At 37.3% G+C, this 20,454-nt stretch overlaps 1 protein-coding gene across 2 annotated transcripts in view; it reads right to left on the bottom strand.

Moving 5' to 3' along the window:
• Window positions 1–20,454, bottom strand: part of RSF1 (remodeling and spacing factor 1) — a 160,925-nt gene that overhangs the window by 39,784 nt on the left and 100,687 nt on the right. Inside the window, exon 6 of one of the 2 annotated variants that reach the window (XM_008960238.4) lies at window positions 761–2,526. In XM_008960238.4, coding sequence (XP_008958486.1) covers window positions 761–2,526 — 1,766 coding nt within the window. Of the gene's footprint in view, window positions 1–751; window positions 2,527–20,454 lie in introns of both variants that reach the window. The other variant, XM_003808137.5, reaches the window with a different exon arrangement.

The raw sequence follows: 20,454 nt of genomic DNA on the forward strand, positions 1-20,454 counted from the left end.
AAAAACTCACAGAAAAATGAACATATTTGATCCAATTTCTTTTTTAAATAAGTAAATATTTATGAACATCCACATAAATGCATGAAAAAGGACTGGAGGGCCAGGCGCGGTGGCTCACGCCTGTAATCCCAGCACTTTGGGAGGCCGAGGTGGACGGATCACTAGGTCAAGAGATCGAGATCATCCTGGCCAACATGGCGAAAACCCACCTCTATTAAAAATACAAAAATTAGCTGGGTGTGGTGGCACGCTCCTGTAGTCCCAGCTACTTGGGAGACTGAGGCAAGAGAATCGCTTGAACCAGGGAGGCAGAGGTTGCAGTGAGCCGAGATAGTGCCATTGCACTCCAGCCTGGCGACAGAGCAAGACTGTCTCACCAAAAAAAAAAAAAAAAAAAAAAAAAAAAAAGACTGCAAAGATACTATACCCCACACTGTTAATGGTGGCAATTATCCCCAAACTGTTAATAGTGGCAATGGGGAATTCTCATTCTATAATTCTACAGGTTGGATATTATTTGAATAGTTTACAAGGAGAATATATTCCTATACTACTTTTAATTTCTTAAAAAAGTTAAAAGATGACAAGAGTATAGAGTATAAGTAAGAGTATAAAGTCTGAAAAGGTATCTCAGACAGAGGAAGAAAGATACTTTTTCAGTTGTCTTTGATGACTAAGTTTTAGACAAAACCAAAAAACCTATTAATATATAGAGACAAATATTTTTAATTAAAGTTAAGACAAGTTTTACCTTGCTTACTTTAGAATTTGTATCTTTCTCTGATTTTTTCAAAATTTCCTTTTTGTCAGTTTTTTGCAAAGCTGTTGACTCTTCTTCCACCTCATCTTCTCCTTCCCCTCTTTTTTTATCAGCTTTCTGATCTCTGATCTCAGCCACTTTTGCAGTGGGTCTAGATATTCTTGGAGATCTTCTTAAAGTACGACCCACATTTGTTTTCTCCTCTTCCTTTTCTGTCTTCTCTTGCTTGTTTTCTGGTTCTAGAACTTTGGGGGGAGAATCGGGCTTCTTTTTCCGACTTGATATCCTGATTGTTAATTTGATGCCCTCTTTCTGCCTTTCAGAGGTTATCTCTGTATTTTCTGAGGCAGTGGTTTCTTCTTCAGGAACCAACTTATATTTGAATTTGCTTTTTTGCATAGAACCCTTTGTCTCAGAAGGCTCCTCTATGCCAGAAGTCTGGGCATTGTCCAGATTATCCATTTCTACCTTTGTGAACTCAGAATCCTCTTTTAGGGTTTCTAGGTCTACTTTTTTCACAGACTGGCCACCAACAGTACCTGTACTCTGGCATTCTACCACTTCTTTTTCTGAGGCTAGTTTCTCACAGTGGTCAATGATATTAGATGGTGGAGAAGTTTCAGCTGCCTCAGGAGAGCCAGGCTTTTCTGACTCTAGAGTACTCTTTGGAACTTCTTCTGGTATTGGACTCAATCTTTGTGCGTCCTTATCAAGAAAAGTCTTTTTGGACTTCTCTAACTTTTCAAGACATTCTAGGATTGGTGGGCGCTTATCCTTCTTAGTTTTGGGAGACTTCTCTTCACCTTTCATGGTACACGACTCGGTGGAAGATAAAGCAGTTTTTAAAGAGAGATCTTTTGCCATCTCAGAAGACTCAAGAGAAGTTTCCATTTCTGGAGGATCGGGTTCCTCTATTTGTGCTTTTTGACTATGGATCTCTAAGACTGATATTGAACTATCTGCATCTTTCCTCAAAGGGGCTGTTTCTTTCTCAAGCTCACCTGTTTTCATACTTGTTATGACAGAATTTAAGGACTCTGTTCCATTTCCCTCCGTGATGATATTTCTGTCCTTAGAGGGGCTATAGCTCTCTTCCTTTGTCTCATAAAACTTTGTCTCTATTGGTTCTGTCTTAAAATTTGGAGCTACCCTTTCATCACTAACTTCTCCATTTACCAGCTGTTTCCCTTCATGACCCAAAGCAGTGATTGTAGAGATCCTTTTACAAGTCTCTTCCTCTTGTTTTATTTCATCTTTCAAAAACTCTTTTGTTGGAGTAACTGATTTACACAAAGGTCCCTTGACTGGACTGTCAAAATCATCACTCAGTTTAATTTCTCGTTTTTTTAGTGGTATCTTGGCCTGCTGGTCATTTTTAAGTTTCTCAGTTTCTTCAGTAGATTTCTCAGTAATTTCGTGAGAAGATTTAATATTGCCACCAAATTCGATCCTTTCAGGCTCCTGTGCCACTGGCTTCTCCATGCTACTTTTGGTATCTTTAGGATCTGCTCTACATTCCTTCACCTCAACTTTAATGGGTTTGACATTTTCCTTGAAGGAATCACTTTCTTCTTTGATAATCTTTTTTTCTTCATTTTCTGGCAAAGGTTTTTCTAGCTTCACTATGACTGGCAGTTTCACAAGTTCCTTTTCATCTTCTTTTTCTTTTTTCACAGTAGTCTCTTCTAGAACATTGGCTGTAGAACGGTTTTCTAAATCCATAGGCTGCTCCTCACTTTTCATCTTTTCACTTTCTTTCTGTTCCTCTAAAAATCAGAAAAAGCTTAATTACATGAATAGAAACTTTCAAGGCTATAAAATATAAGACTTAGTATAATGTATATTTCCATTTAAAGTTTCTATTTTAAAAGAGGTGGCCTCTGTCATTGGATATTTGACAGTAAAAAATAAAATCTGACAATGAAGAAAATTACAAAAACTTTGAGATACAACTTCTAGATATTAAAAAAAATTTAGAAAAATGTAGGTTTCTGCTTTTTACTTTTTGTTTTGGTGTTCTCAACGGATTGCAAATATTTATGCAGTTCAAATAATTTATTCAAATTCAAGAGATGGCTTAAAAACATAAAATTGAAAATGCTACCTAAAACATTTCCAGAAGACTATATTTGTTTTAAAAACTGACAACTGTTAAAAGAACTGAGCACTTCATTTCACTGAGGTACCAGGAACACGGCAGTGGGAAAATGAAAAATATAGAAAGACAAAAAGCCCATATCCTATTACCCAGAGGCAATCACTAGTAATATTTTAGGTTACTTCCTTCTGGTCTTGTATATTTTTCACTAAGTTGGTATCATGTTGCCTCAATTTATTCATTGAAACATTGGCACTTTCTTATGATACTTTTATAAAATGATGCCTTTTATAAAAATTGAGTTTAATAATTATATAACATTCCTCAATGTGATCATATTACAACTTACTTTATCAAATGCCACCACTGAACATTTCAGAAGTTAGTACTATACAAAGAAACTGTTTAGATTTATCTGTCAATTCTTCTTTATACCTTATTGGCTATATATTTTCAACTTTTAAGGAGCACCTAATACTAGTGCAGATTTAAACACAACCAAAGCTATATTCAGTAAATAGCATAATCTCTGAATAGGATTATACAGACTGCATTCCAGAATTCATTGACTACTAATTTTACGTACATTTTTAATCCCTTCACCTTATCCTTGCTACTGAAAAACCTAATTCTAAACAAAGTTTTACTGAGACATACATTTTTTTCCTAAAATTTTGAAATGATTCTCGTCAAGTTGATAAACCAGTTAGGATATACTTCATGGGAATAATGGGATGGAAAAAAGTGAGAAGATAAAGCAGGATATGTTTTTTTGAAATGAAAATTTAACCACCATTTCTTTTATGTACAATGATGTTGCAAATAAAAAAGCCAAGAACCATTTAGAACCATTCAGTGTCTGAGAGTTAAGCAACTGTAATCAGTATTTCTTCCTTCTTTACAAAGTCAGTGCCATAGGGAACGCTGCTAAAATATTTCAAGAGATGAGAGTAAAACAAAATTTCAAAAATTCAAAATATAAAATAGTCCTACAGCATAAATAAGGTAAGAAAAAAACAGAGATGACAGTAATTACCTAAGTTGCATGTTTTCTCTTTCCCACTGATAAAACAGGTTTAATAAATTCTCATTTATTGAGATTAGCTAGTGTATCAGGAAATTTAACTAAATGAACACCTTGTTTAACAGTTAAAATACTGATTACTATCTTTAAAAATAACTTCAACTGCCATGTGCAATGGCTCACGCCTTTAATCCCAGCACTTTGGGAGGCCAAGTTGGGTGGATCGCTTAAGCTCAGGAGTTTGAGACCAGCCTGGACAGCATGGTGAAACTCTGTCTCTACAAAAAATACAAAAAGTAGCCGGGGCATGGTGGTGTGTGCTTGTAGTTCCAGCTACTAGGTAGGCTGAGGTGGAAGGATCACTGGAGCCCAGGAGTTCAAGGTTAACCCTGATCCCTGATCATGCCACCACATTCCAGCCTGGGTACATTCCAGCCTGGGTGACAGAGTGAGATCCTGTCTCAAAAAAAAGAAACAAACAAACAAAACAAAAAAACCTTCAACCCAATACTAAGTGTGGCTAAACACAAGTTAATATTTTTTATCCCTATTCTATGGTTCAGAAAGTATCTAAAGATTTCATCATGACCCTGATCCAACGTAAAATTAAGTTTCTCAGTTTCTTCAGATTTCTCCATGTTTTCATTCGAAGGTAACTGATCTTGGTTTCAGTAACAACACAGCAAAATAAAACAAGAAATGACATTAGGTTCAAGATTCCCAGGTTCACTAACACTAATTTAGCTAGTGATGCATCTTTGGGTGTGTCACAAACTCACTGATCTTTCTTCATCTATAAATAAAGCAGCTGGACTAAATAATCTCAACTATTATTCTTCACTGGTGTCATATTTCTTTTATTCTAAAAATGTTAAATTCTTTGGTTTTTTGTGTGTTTGGCTTGGTTTTTTTTTTTTTTTTTTTTGAGACGAAGTTTCGCTCTTGTTGCCCAGGCTGGAGTGCAATGGCGTGATCTTGGCTCACCACAACCTCCGCCTCCTGGGTTCAAGCGATTCTCTTGCCTCAGCCTCCCGAGTAGCTGGGATTACAGGCATGCACCACTACGCCCAGCTAATTTTGTATATTTAGTAGAGAGGGGGTTTCTCTATGTTGGTCAGGCGGGTCTCGAACTCCTGACTGCAGGTGATCCGCCCACCTTGGCCTCCCAAAATACTGGGATTACAGGTGTGAGCCACCACGCCCGGCCGGCTTGGTTCTTTTAAGAGAAAAAAATGACAACAATTAATATTCTAGCTCCTCTAAATTAAATAAATATGTTTCCAAAATAGTGTAGAGAAAGGAAGAACTAGGACAGAATATGAACCTTTAAGCACTATAATAATTAGTAAAAAGGTCAGTTACACAAGCATTTTCCCAAAGTTTGTCAAAAGAAAGTTGTAAAAGAGCACATAAATGAGTTTAAAAGGCATAAAATTTGAAGTGACCAAAGGAAAAATTCACTCCAAAAATTGAAACACAGCATCACATTTCTTCACAAATGAGGTGACTCAAGAGAAGTGGTAGCTACTGTGGGTTTTTAAAGGTGATTCATTCATTTACTCAACAAATATTTATTGATCACTTATTATGTGCTTTCTCCACTACCCCTAGCAGAATCACTCTGTAATGATACATTGAATATTCTATATAAGTTAACAGTAGAAGACACTGAGTTGCCTGCCGATTATCTATTCTCCTCTTCTTTCTTACAAACAGAACTTATTTTGTTCAGGAAGGCACTTGCCTCCTCAAACACCTTAAAGCTGTGAGTCATGTGATCCAGTTATGACCAATGACATGCATGAGGAAGTCGTGGGTGAGAAGGGAGTCAGCTGACTGATGTCTTTTGCCCTTTTCCCTTCTTTGGGTCCAGATTCTATACACAATACCTGGAGAAGGAGCTGTGGTCCCAGCTACGTGGGAGGATTGCTTGAGCCCAGGAAGTCAAGGCTGTAGTGAGCTATGACTCACTACACTCTTGTTGGTGTGACAAAGCAAGACCCTGTCTCAAAAAAAACCCAAAAAAACAAAAAAACCCAACAAACCAACAAAAAAACCCACCACACAAATAAAATGTTGGATATACAAGTGTTTTATACTATTTTTTATTTGAACTATTTCATTAAAAATTAAGACTCTCAGCCAGGTGCAGTGGCTTACGCCTGTAATCCCAGCACTTTGGGAGGCTAAGGTGTGCAGATCACAAAGGTCAACACGGTGAAACCCTGTCTCTACTAAAGATACAAAATTAGCAGGGTGGGGTTGTGTGAGCCTGTAGTCCCAGCTACTCGGGAGGCTGAGGCAGGAGAATGGCTTGAACCTGGGAGGCAGAGGCTGCAGTGAGCTGAGATTGCCCCACGCACTCCAGCCTGGCGACAGAGTGAGACTCTGTCTCCAAAAAAAAAAAAAAAAAAAAATTAAGACTCTCAAAGAGTCAGACAAACCTTAATGCTCTTGTGTCACCTCCACCTTGGCCAGCTGTGGGACCTTTAGAAAATTACTTGAAACTTTCTAAGTTTCTTTAGACTCTAAGCTCTTTAAAACTGAAACATAAACATCTATACCTCAAGGAGGAGCTGTGAGGATTTTTTTTTCTTTTTATCTTAGGGGACTTTTTGAAAATGAAGCATGCAAAGTACTTTTACACAGTACTTGGGAGCTATTATTAATTATTTGGCCCTATCTTTTTACCAGAAACTTCAGCCGCATCGGAAAATTCAGTTTCCCAAAGCTGCCATCACTTTTTTGTTTTACTCTGTTAACTCTGCCTAGTAAGCAATTGCTATTTTGTACCTTTTAAGATTCCTCACTTTCCTAATTTTTTTAACTTTTACTTTAGGTTCAAGGGTACGTGCGCAGGTTTGTTATACGGGTAAATTGCGTATCATGAGTGACATACAGATTATTTTGTCATCCAGGCAATAATAAACATAGTATCTGATATGTAGTTTTTTGATCCTGACCCTCCTCCCACCCTCCACCCACTTTCCTAATTTGTAAAACAACTAAAATAACAGGCACAATCTCCTGGGTTGCCAATGATTGCATACAATACTACATATAAGGCCTTCAGAAGAGTAATACCAGGCAAGCACTCAATGTTTGCCAATATTATTATATTATAGGCAAGATCTTACCTTCCTCAAGCCCAGTTACAATATCACTCCATTTTATAATTTTATCTGATCCTTTCCCTATAAGGAATTAACGGCTCCTTTTCTTGTGTTTGCACATTGCTTTATAGAGACTTCTATAGCAGCACTTACTGCCCAGAATTATAATTATTTATTTACAAATCTATGTATCCTACCAGTCTTATGAACTACTCCGGGGCAGAATCATGGATTATTCACCTGCAGTAAGACACTCAAACATGTGCTGACTAAATTGAATAACTGAAACGGTAACAAACACTAGTCTAAATGTTGGCAAATAACATCAATACTTTTCATGAGGTAGCTTTTACTAACAGGAAGTCTTATGTAGACTGTAAAGCAATATTTAATTAAGAATTCTATGAAGCATATTTCACCAACCTACAAAGTGAGATTTGGGCAAGGACATGATACATTTAACAGATGCTAAGGTATACTGCATTGAAGAAGGATTAATAAATGCATTTACTTAAAAGACCATTTAAAATATAAGCTAAAACTAAAGATCCCAAAACAAAATTAGCCATGGATGTCAACCAACAATGCAGAGGCTGAAATGTTCAAACTCCACTAGTAATCAAAGAAATTAAAATTCAAAAAGCAGTGAGATTTTTAATTTAACCAACCAGCAAAGTTTTTATTTAGTCATAATGTTCAAGGCTTCTAGATATGGCAGAAGGAATTATGCTCATACACTGGTAGTATTAGCATAAATTAGGTAAAACCATTCAATAACTATTCAATAAATATTTACTGAGTGCCTGCTTTACACTTGGAAACCTCATTAAATAATTTTTCAAAGACAGTGAAACTATCATGTAGCATGTTAAGTGCAAAAAGTAGAAAATAAAACTCATTTTTCATGTAATCCTAATTCACATAAATAAGCCAATAAATCTGTAACCACGCCTAGAATAATGACTAGAAAGAAACAGAACACAATGTTAACAGTATTGTTGCATCTTGATAATAGGATAACAACTAATTTTTATTTTTTGCTTTACACTTTCCCAAGTTTTCTATAGTGAACATGTAATATCTTTTTAACTAGATAAGTAAGAAACCCAGTGTGTTTAATGCAGGGAGTGGAGTGACAGGATCAGATCTGCACTTCAGAAAAGGTACTCTTGGCCAGGCATGTTGGCTCATGCCTGTAATCCCAGCACTTTGGTAGGCCAAAGTGGGCAGATCATTTGAGCCCAGGAGTTTGAGACCAGCCTGGGCAACATAATAAAACCCGTCTCGACCAAATATAGAAAAATTCGTCAGGCATGGTGGTGCACACCTGTAGTTCCCTGTAGTTCCAGCTATACTAGAGGCTGAGGTCGGAGGCTTGCCTGAGCCCAGGGAAGCTGAGCCTGCAGTGAGCCATGACCACGCCAGTGCACTCCAGTCTGGACAACAAAGTGAAACTCTGTCCTCAAAAAATCCCCCAAATCAAAAAAAGCCAGTGATGTCTATTTTAAGCTAAGGCCAATCCTTCCATTAATGCTTTGCATTTCATATCCTCTAGCCCACTCAGAAAGAGTTTTAATCAAAGTTTCATCATCTCACTTGTTTTAATGAGCTCTCACTAGCTGTAGTATTGACAACAGATTCAAGTGAATCAAGACAGAAACAAGAATAAAGGATTATTGCAAGAGAACTAATTATAAAAGCTCTTCAAGGCCATCCCATTTTATTCAGATTGAAAACCAAAATTGTCAATAAAGCACAAGGCCCTGCACAATTGGCATGTCCCTCTCCCCCCTCTTTCAGAGCCTTACCTGCCTGACCTTTTTCCTCCCCTGTTACAAATAGTCCCCACTCATTCTGCTTCAGCTATATTGCTAACCTTGCTTTTTCTATGAAACAGACCAGCAAACTTTCTATAAAGGGTCACAGTAATATTATTAGCTTCCCAAGCCATGAAGTCTGTCACTACTCAAGTCTACCATTGTAGTGAAAAAGGAGTCATTGACAATCAAATATTAAATGAATAAATAAAATTTGATTAATAAAACAGGTGGCACAGGCCAGATTTGGAAGATAAACCCTGGTCAGTCAATCTTTGCTCTAACATAGTAAGTAAGCAGGGTTGTGCCACCTCAGGGTCCTGACTGTTTTTGTCAGCATAAAAATCCTTTTTCTCTGGTATTTGCATGGCTTGCTCTCTCAGATCCTTTAGGACTCTACTCAAGTACCAACTCTTCCATGAGTCATTTTCTAGCAACTCAATCTAAAATCATGCCCCACTCTCTTCCCCAAATTATTTTCCTTCCATACCTCCTTACCACCATCTATACTATATATTTTATTTACTAATCTTGTTTATTGTTTGATAATTATGACATGTAACCTCCATCATGGGAAAAATTTGACTGCTTTTGTTCATGGCTACATTCACAATACTGAAGATAGTGCATGACAAATTGCATATACTCAATAAATATTTGTTGACTGAAATGAGTGAAATATGACAGGTGAAATATCACCTGTGTCTAAGAGTATATGTCTGCAACTGAAGTTTTGTTTGCCAAAGAAACTTTCACGATTTTGAAAATGTCAACAGACTTAACAGTTTCCAAAATGGGTTCAAATACTGAAATTATCATTTGATACTATCAAGATGCACATAATGGAAAATTTTATGCAAGCTGCCTGCACCATTTTGCTGTATGATAAAGGGATCTGAATTTGTGCCAATTCTTTTTTTTTTTTAATTTTTTTTTATTTTTAGAGACAATGTCTTGCTCTGTCACCCAGGCTAGAGTGCACTGGTATGATCATACCTCACTATAACCTCAAACTTCTGAGCTCAAGCAACCCTCCTGCCTAAGCCTCCTGAGTAACTGGGACTATAAGCAAGAGTCATCACGCCAGGCTAATCCCAAAGTGCTGGGATTACAGGCATGAGCCACTGCACCTGACCAGTGACAATTCTTTTATAACTTACTTTAAAATTTCATGGTACTTACTTGACAAAGGTATCAAGAATTTTTTAATGATTAAGTATAGCAAAGAAAACCACACAAAACAAATGCATAGCTTAATACAGTAGAAGGCAAAAATGAAAAAGAAATTTAGCAGCTACCCCAAGAGAGCTATACATGCCTTTTCTAATAATAATTCTCTTCTTTACCAAAAATAACTATTAATCTCACTTTTTTAAATTAAAAAAAAAATTGTTGACAAGTAAAAATTGTATATATGGCACACAAAATGATGTTTTGAAATATAAATACAGTGTAGAATGGCTAGATCAAGCTAGTTAACATATGTATTACCTCACAATATAATTTTTTTTTTGTAGTGAAAACACTTAAAATCTATTTGGCAATTTTAGGCATACGGTGTTATTAACTAGTCACCACATAGTACATATCTCTTGAACTTATTCCTTATTTTGTTGATAGTTTAGTTTTACAAGTTTATTTTCTTTTTAAGGACACGTTAATGTTATCCCCTCTATCTCTTATTTTTCTTGCAATTTATTTGTTCAAGACACCAAATCCACTGTCCTACAGTTTCCAGATACTGTAGACTACATTCCCATGTTCCTCTGTTCTTTGTTTATCCTGTGAATCATCCCTTCAACATATTCAGGTTCAATTTCTGTGGCAAAACTACTTCTCTGGTGTTGAGGAGTTCTTTATCAAGAGACATATGATACCTGGTTATTTCTCTTTTTATTAGCAGATGTTGATACTCAATATAAAAACTTTTAATTTATTAGCAATTTCAGAATGCTGACATTCCCATTCTATCATTCATTCATCTGTGACTAGTTGGAATACTTTTATAAAAACAAAAGTACTTTACTCATTTACTATCTTATTATATAGTGGTAAAGTTCATATACAAAAGGAAGGATACGTATTTGACTCTTTGAGTCATTTTAACATGGCTTTGATAACTTCCTTACTCCCTGGAGTGACAAGATGATTCCTAGCTTATCATGCTGCAGAACTGAAATCAACCATTTTTCCGATTTTTTTAATTGGTTTAGTTTTGTGGGAAGTTGTATTTCAAGACCACGATCTGGGCACTGAGGATGCTCACAGGTACTGCGTTTACCAATGTTTCTAAGCCTTTTCAGTAAACAGGGTTAGGAAACACACACATAGACACCCCCCCTGACCCCCCCCACATTTTTAACTAAAAAAAAAAAAAAAAAAAAAAAGATAAAACTCATGAGTTCATTCTGATAGTTCATGTTTTCTTAACCTTTTCTAGCTTACCTATTATTTGCATTTCCCACACTGAAAATCTTGGTTTTCAAGGACACAGATAATACAATTAAGATATCATACTATTTTGTCTCAAATTATATACAGAACATTTTCAGAATAACAATACTGATACCATTACCAATGTCATTAAAGAAAAGTTTAAAAAGTTTGTGTATGTGGCCAGGTGCAGTGGCTCACGCCTGTAATCCCAGCACTGTGGAGGCCGAGGCGAGCGGATCACAAGGTCAGGAGTTTGAGACCAGCCTGGCCAACATGGTGAAACACCATCTGTACTAAAAATACAAAAAAATTAGCCGGGCGTGGTTGCAGGTGCCTGTAATCCCAGCTACTCAGGAGACTGAGGGCAGGATAATTGCTTGTATCTGGGAGGTAGAGGTTGCAGTGAGCCCAGATCGAGCCACTGCACTCCAGCCCGGCAAGAAGAGCGAAAGTCCGTCTCAAAAACAAACAAACAAACGAACAAACGTAAAGTGCACTCTCACCCTACTTTCCCTAATGTTAAGAACTTACGTAACTAGAGTACAATTACCAAAACAGAAAATTAACATTGGTAAAATACTATTAAACAGGTTTTATTCAAATTTCACCAGTTTTCCTTCAATGTCCTTTTTTATTCCAGGATCCATGTCTCAGTGTATTCTTTTTTTCCTTGGTCTCCTCCAACCCTTAGTCTCCTCCATTCCTCATTCTTTGTCTCTTCTGACCCTGACACAGTTATTCTGTAGAATACCTCTTAATTTGGGCTTGTTTGGTGTTTTCTCTAGATTAGATTGAGGTTATACAATCTAATGTGGAATTTTTTGACAATACTTCCACAAAAGTTACGTTGTGCTTTGTATAAAGAGTTACACGATGTCAATATACCTGATATGGTTTGGCTGTGTCCCCACCCAAATCTCACCTTGAATTGTAATAATCCCCATGTGTCTAGGGCAGGGCCAGGTGGAGATAACTGAATCACGGGGGTGGTTCCCCCATACTGTTCTCGTGTAGTGAATAAGTCTCATGAGATGTGATGGTTTTATAAATGGGAGTTCCCCTGCACAAGCTCTCTTGCCTCCCGCCAAGACATGCCTTTGCTTCTCCTTTGCCTTCCACCATGATTATGAGGTCTCCCCAGCCATGCAGAACTGTGAGTCCATTAAACTTCTTTCCTTTATAAATTACCCAGTCTCAGGTGTCTCAGGTATATCTTTATTAGCAGCATGAGAACAGACTAATACAACACCTTACTGGTGAGGTTAACTATTTGATTAAGGTGATGTCAACTGGTTATTTCACCGTAAAATTACCATTTTCACCTTTGTAACAGATAAATATCCTGGGGGAGATACTTTGAAATTATGCTAATATCCTGCTTCTAAACAAACTTTCACCCACTAATTTTAGTATCTATCAGGGATCTTGCTTGCAACAATTATTACTGTAGCATTTTCTTAATGGTGATTTTCTACTTCCCTCATTACATCTACATGTTTTAACTTATGTTCACTTGCAGGGAAAAGCTGCCCCTTCACCTTTATTTATTCAAATTGTACTTACATAAGTCTGCACTCATAGATATTATTCTATGGATTAAAATCTATCTTTATATATTTTGTTACTAAAACTCTTACTGCTTTCAATATTGGGAAACTCCTTCCACTGGCACCTATGTCCTAATGATATGCCCAAATCCCTTTTTGAGCACATCCTTATTTTCCAGCATTACCAGATGTTTCAGGCTCATCTTGTGTTTTCCCTGCCTGTTCTTGAGATCAATCTCTTCTCTAAGGAGCTCTGGTTCCTCTTACAGGAGAATGACATTTTGAAATCAAAATCTGGAGGCTGTGTTCATTGTTACTGGGGTGTCACTGCTCTTAGATTCCTCTCATAAACACATATATGCAGGTATACTAACTCATACATATGATTAAACTTTTATTTATTTATCACCTACTACTGATGTTTTGTCAGTCATTTTGGCTATCTAAAGCTCATTCACGAGAAGATTCCTATACAAAACACTCACGGGAAAAGAGATTATAGATATTGGTAACAGCTTATCTGCAGTCTATCTGAAAGTCACATTGGCTGGACAAAAAGTCCCTGGCTGACATTTTCTCCCCGCGAGAGTCTCTCAAATACATTATGGCATTTTCTTCTGGAATAAAGCACTGATGTCAAAAAGAGTGAAGGCAGTCTGATTTTCCTTCCCTTGTAAGTCATTTGGTCTTTTTGTCTGGATACGCAAGGTATTTCTTTCTTCAAAGCCCTGTAATTTTACTAGAAAATGTCTTGATGTTGAATGGTCTGCACTGAGTTTCCAACTACTTCAGGAAAGTGTTTTCCAACACAGTCTTTAGTTATTTATCTGTCCCCTTGCTTTTTATTTTTTGTGGACACCTATCTCTTGGATCTTCTTTGCCTATTTTCAGTATAGCATTTTCTCTCAAATCCTTATATCCTATGTTTCTTTTGTTTTTTACAAATACCCTGTTTTCTAATTTTCTATTTTGTAAAGGCATTAATTCTTATGTTTGTTGACTCAGATGTTTATCTTAATCTTTTTAAAATTTTAACTCTTCTGAGTCCTACCACTTATTATAGTGCTCATGTTTGATGGGCATGTCTTTCTGAGAAGCTTTCACTGTCCGTAGGGATGTTATTCTGCTTCTTGTTCTCTCTTGTTCTTATAATCCCAGGAGATTTGAACTTGCTCCCTTTTAGTTGTCTGGTTTTATGTACAAGTAGATTTCCTAAACTTTTAGAAAAAATTCATTTTTATGACAGTTTTGCCAATTTCATAACTTTAGAGCTCCCCTGTTATTTTTGTGAAATACTCAAATTAAAGCAATGTACTTTATGAGATCACCTAACTCTATTCTTCTCCCATAATTTTATTTGAACCTTCTTTTTGTTTGTCCTGTTGTCCCTGTCCTACTTAATTTGGAGCCTATGCCCAGCAGTTTCACATCAGCGTGGAGCTTAATCCTGGAAAGGCTTTGGGTGGTGAGGATTGAGAATTCATGAGGCCCATAGTACCTGAGAATCTTTAAGACCTTTGTTGTAGATTTTGTCTATACGTTTTTGTTGTTACCATCAATATGTTCCTTTTATGGGGGAATTGGTAGAGACTCAAAATCCACACCACTATTACTTTCCAAAATTCATGAATGATAAATTTTCCCCTTCTAATTCAAACCACAACAAACTCAGAGCAAACCAATTTCAACAGTTCCTCCAATCATGAAAGATTTCTTCTGTTTCTTTCTCCTTTTCTTCCTTGCTTCCTTCCTTCCCTCCTTCTCCAATAAGGAAAAATCTTTCACATAAGAAGCACTAGAGGCCAGGCGTGGTGACTCACACCTGTAATCCCATTTTGGGAGGCCGAGACAGGCAGATCACTTGAGCGCAGGAGTTTGAGACCAGCCTGGGCAACATGGTGAAACCTTGTCTCTACAGAAAATACAAAAATTAGCTAAGCACAGTGGCGCATGCCTGTAGTTCCAGCTACTCAAGAAGCTAGGGTAGGAGGACTGATTGAGCCCTAGAGGCGAAAGCTGCAGTGAGCCATGTTTGAGCCACTCAACTCTAGCCTGGAGACAGAGCATAAACCTTGTCTTTAAAAAAAAAAAAGGCTTACTCCTGTAATCCCACTGCTTTAGAAGGTTGAGGTGGGAGGATTCCTTGAGGCCAGGAGTCTAAGACTGGGCAACATAGCAAGACCTCATCTCTACAAAAACAATTTTTTTTTTAATTAGCTGGACATGGTGGCACATGCCTGTAGTCTGAGTTACTCGGGAAACTCAGGTAGGAGGATTGCTGGAGCCCAGGTGTTCAAGGTTACAGTGATTTATGATCATGACACTGTATTCTATCCTGGGCAATTGAGCAAGACCTTATCTCTTAAAAAAAGTTCTTAAATTATTGGGAATGATAGAGGAGTTAAAAAATTATTTAAGTTCTTTAAAAAAAAGCAGCAGCACTATAGTTTGTATCCTATTGTTTATGGCAAAAAAATACAAGAAAGAAATGCAAACGTCAATGTATTTCCTGTCAATTTTTTCTACTTAACTCAAACATGATGTAAAAGACAGATGGTGATAATAGAGTATCTTTTCTTTTATTCCTATAAAAGGAAACTATTTTAGATATCATAATGTTGTAACAATAACATCTGTATTTATTAGTCTCCCTATACTTGTTTAAAGTAAAACAATGTTTTATTTTATTTATTTATTTTTTTGAGAGGGAGTTGCACTCTGTCGCCCAGGCTGGAGTGCAGTAGCGCAATCTTGGCTCACTGCAACCTCCACCTCCCAGGTTCAAGCGATTCTCCTGCCTTGGCTTCCCAAGTAGCTGGGATTACAGGCTCATGCCATCACACCCAGCTAATTTTTGTAATTTTAGTAGAGACGGGGTTTCACAATGTTGGCCAAGCTGGTCTTAAACTCCTGACTTCAAGTGATCCTCCCGCCTCAGCCTCCCAAAGTGTTGGGATTACAGGCGTGAGCCACCACACCCTGCCAAAACAATGTCTTATATAATAAAAATAGTAGGGTTTTTTCCTTTTTTGAGACAGGGTTTCACTCTGTCGCACAGGCTGGAGTATGGTGGTGTGAGCACGGCTCACTGCAGCCTCAACGTGCTGGGCTCAAGCCTGCATCAGCCTCCCCAGTAGCTGGGACCAAAGGCGTGCAACACCATGCTTGGCTAGTGCATTATTATACATTCAGTACATAAACTTTTTGATCCCCATCCATAAGTTTCTAGAAATTGCCCACAAGTATCAAAAAATGTTCAATCTTACTACTCATCAGGAAAATGTAAACTAAAACCACAATGAGTTATCACCTAACGCCTGTTAGGGTGGTTATTATCAAAGACAAGACAACAGGTGTAGGCAAAAATGAGGGAAAAAAAAAGAGAATCCCTGTACACTGTTGTTGAGAATGTGAAGTAGTACAGCCATATAGGAAACAGTATGGACGTTCCTCAAAAAATTAAAAATATTAAGTACTATAGGATTCAGTAATCCCACTACGGGGTATATCCAAAGAAAATGAAACCAGTTTGTTAACAAGATATCTGCACTCCCATGTTCCCTCCAGCATTAATCACAATAGGCAAGATATGGAATCAACCTAAGTGTCCATCAACAGATAAAAGGATAAAGAAAATATGATCTATATACATGATGGAATATTATTCAACATTAACAATGAAAGAAATCCTGTCATTTGTGACAACATGGATAAACCTGGAAGATACTATGCTAAGTGAAATAAGTCAGGAACAGAAACAAATACCCCATGATCTCACTTACATGTGGAATCTTAGAGTTGAACTCACAGAAGCAGAGTAGAATAGTGGTTATGAGGGACTGAAGGTGTGGGGAGATGCTGGTCAAAAGATAAAAACTTTCAGTTACGAAGAGTAAGTTCAAGAGATCTACTACTGTACAACATGGTGACTACAGTTACAACAATGTACTGTATACCTGAAAATTGCTAGGACAGGAGACTTTAAGTGCTCTCATCACAAAAAAGATAAGTCTGTGAGTCAATGCATATGGTAATTAGTTTTTGACTAATTCCACAATATGGAATTAGTTTTAGACATTCTACCATAAATATATACAACTTTTCTTTGTCAATTAAAAAATTTAAACCCAGCCAGGCATGCTGGCTTATGCCTATAATCCTAGCACTTTGGGAGGCCGAGACGGGTGGATCACTTGAGCTCAGGAGTTCAAGACCAGCCTGGGCAGCACAGTGAAACCCTATCTCTACAGAAAAGGCAAAAATGAGCTAGGCATGGTGGCTTGTGCCTGTAGGCCCAGCTACTTGGGGGTCTGAGGCGGAAGGATCACTTGAGCCCAGGAGGTGGGGGTTGCAGTGAGCCAAGATCGCACCACTGTACCCCAGCATGGGCAAAAAAAACCAAAAACCAAAAACCAAAAAAAAAACACCTTGCAATCTAGAATAAAAAAATAACATAAATACGGGATAAGGGTGTCACCCTTGGGGCCTCCTGAATACAGTGAGAATCCTGGAACTTTGGTCCACAGAGTTGATAGAAGAGATATTGGCTTCCATGGAACATGAGGCTTTTGAGTGGTTCCTGGACCCTCTCAACGTAAATCCCATCTGCTTGTTTCTCCAGTTGTCACCTGGGAGAAAACAGCTTCTGGATGGCCATAAGAACTGTTGCAAAGACTATTCCTAAGGCTAGATGTTGCTCCTGTTGGCAAGCTATGATCCCTGTCCTAGATCGATCTCTGTATACTGATGCCAAGTGTTGTCTGTAGTAGTTTTGCGAATCTGAATACTGAAACCTAAGAAGGATCCCGACAGGGACTAAAGATATAAAACTGCAATGTATGGAAAAATACTGTGTTGTGTAGCTCATTTATTAATGAACACATTGACTCATGTATGGGAGCTTATCCAATTCACAAGTTTACCATGACAATGCCATGTTCCACTTTTAATTTTTTTAATACAAAAAAGTCCCTAGATAATGATACAGGGAAGTAAGTTCTTTTATCTCCAGTCATATTAAAATTCTCATCAAAGTTACAAAGAAATCATTATGGGTAACATCATAAATATCTGTGCTTTCATCAGGTACAATAGAAAATATAAAAAATAATTTAACATCTTGTCTCACTTATTACCAGTAATCTATTCACTACGAGCAAGAGTATTTCCAATTGTCCTTACATATGCAAATGCTCATTCTAGTTTGATACACTTTTTTGCTGCACTCAAACTCAAAATGAAAAGAAAGTTTTGGCCGGGCATGGTGGCTCACACCTGTAATCTCAGCACTTTGGGAGGCCAACGCGGGCAGATCACCTGAGGTCGGGAGTGCAAGACCAGTCTGACCAACACGGAGAAACCCCGTCTCTACTAAAAATACAAAATTAGCTGGGCCTGGTGGCACATGCCTGTAATCTCAACTACTCGGGAGGCTGAGGCAGGAGAATTGGTTGAACCCAAGAGGTGGAGGTTGCGGTGAGCCTAGATCGCGCCATTGTGCTCCAGCCTGGGCAATAAGAGTAAAACTCCGTCTCAGAAAAAAAAGAAAAAAAAACAGTTTTGATACACGTAATATTTTTCTCTTAAGAATATATAGCTGCACATCTCAGCATTCAAAAATGAATCTCCTTAAAATATCAGTCCTCCCCCTGCCAATTTCTTCCTCGGGTACCTTTTACGTTAACCATCATAGTTTTTACAATGGATAGTTTCATAGTATTACATGTTACAGACTGAACTGTGTCCCCCACAAATTCATATATTCAAGCCCTAATCCCCAATGCGACTGTATTTAGAGACAGAGCCTTTGGTGAGGTAATTATGGTTAAAGAATTCTCACAAGAGCGGGGGACTTTAACCTTACAGGAATGGTGCTCTTATAAGATCAGAGGAACAGAAAACAGATAGCTTTTTCTCCACACACACAGAGAAGAGAGTCATTTGCAAGCCAGAAAAAGAGCCCTCATCAGAAATCAAATTTGCTACTTTTAACTCCAGAACTGAGAAAATAAGTTTCTGTTGTTTTAAGCCATCCAGTCTGTGGTATTTTGTTATGAATAGCCTGAACAGACTAATAGACTACGTTATTATTTTGCCACATAGAACTTAAGCTTTATATCTGACATCACATTAATAATGATCAAAGGAAAATCATCAGTAAGTTAATCTACCTACTATAACTATACTGGGCTGGGTGCAGTGGCTCACGCCTATAATCTTAACATGTTGGGAGATGGGGGGGAGGATTGCCTGAGGCCAGGAGTTTGAGACCAGATGGGGCAACATAGTGAGACCCTGTCTCTACAAAAAATTTAAAAAGTAGCCAGGCATGGTAGCATGTGCCTGTAGTCCTAGCGAGGCAGGAGGATCCCTTGAGCCCAGGAAATGGAGGTTACAGTGAGTTGTGATTGTGGCACTAGATTCCAGCCTGGGCAGTAAGAGCAAGACCTTGACTCTAAAAATAAATAAATACAAAAACCAACTATACTGACATACTTCACTTCAACAATTAGCAACTCTCTCCTTTTTCTGAAATAATTCTTGGTCTTTGTTATTCCAAAATTGATAAAGACATGATATCTTATTTTCATGTTAACTACACTGTAAGAAAAAAATATAAGTCCAAGCACCTGAGACTAAGCCCGATTTTAGAGGGCAAAAGAAAGGAGTATGGCAAAATGGAGTGTAAATCTCACGTAAATAGAAACAACCATTACTCAGCTACAGAGTATTTTTGACATATAAAAATGATGATCCAAAGTTGACAACTTTTCTAATTTTCAATTTTAGATGTCGACAGCAACTTCATTTAAAAATCAGTCATATGAAAACATATGTTCCCTCAAAAATTTGTATATTAACATTCACCGCTGCATTATCTATACCAAAAGGTGGAAAAATCCAAATGTCCATCAAGTGAACAGATAAATAAAATGTGGTATATCAATACAAATAAATATTATTCATCTGTAAAAAGGAATGAAGTACTGATACATGCTACAACATGGATGTTGTAATATTTAGCATATGTTTTTAACATTATGTTAGTGTAATGTTAAAAAAATTACGCTAGATGAAAATGTCAGACACAGATGGCCACATGCTGTATGATTCTATTTTTATGAAATGCTACAAAGAGACAAATCCATAAAGACAAAGTAGATTAATGGTTTACAGGGGATGAGGGTAGGGAGAAATGGCAAGTAACTTCTAAGTGGGTACAGAGTTTCTTTGTGGGGTGCTAGAAATGTTCTAGAATTAGTGGTTATGGTTGTACAATGCTGTGAATATACTAAAATCACTAAAATGGTGAATTTTATCTTAGCTTTTTAAAAACAAAGCAGCACTGTAGAAACCAAAATAAACACGTTTTTGGGCCAAATTAGGTCTGTGAGCTGCCAGTCTGTAAATTCTGTTCTTTATAAGAAATTCTCAAATGATATCTTATCTGATCACCTGTAGGCAGAAGTGCATGACTGTAAAAATTAAAAAAAGGACAATCTTCTTCCAATTAGTAGAATTAAAAACTAAATGTTAGTTAGGCTTCCCTCAGCTTTTTCCCCAGAAAAGTTTCTTTTTAACTTTTTGGTCCCTTCTAAATTAGAATACAGTATCCAATGTAGAGAGAAAATATATATTAAATTCCATGGTGTTTTATAT

This window comes from Pan paniscus, chromosome 9, assembly GCF_029289425.2.
Source record: "Pan paniscus chromosome 9, NHGRI_mPanPan1-v2.0_pri, whole genome shotgun sequence".
Taxonomy (NCBI): domain Eukaryota; kingdom Metazoa; phylum Chordata; class Mammalia; order Primates; family Hominidae; genus Pan; species Pan paniscus.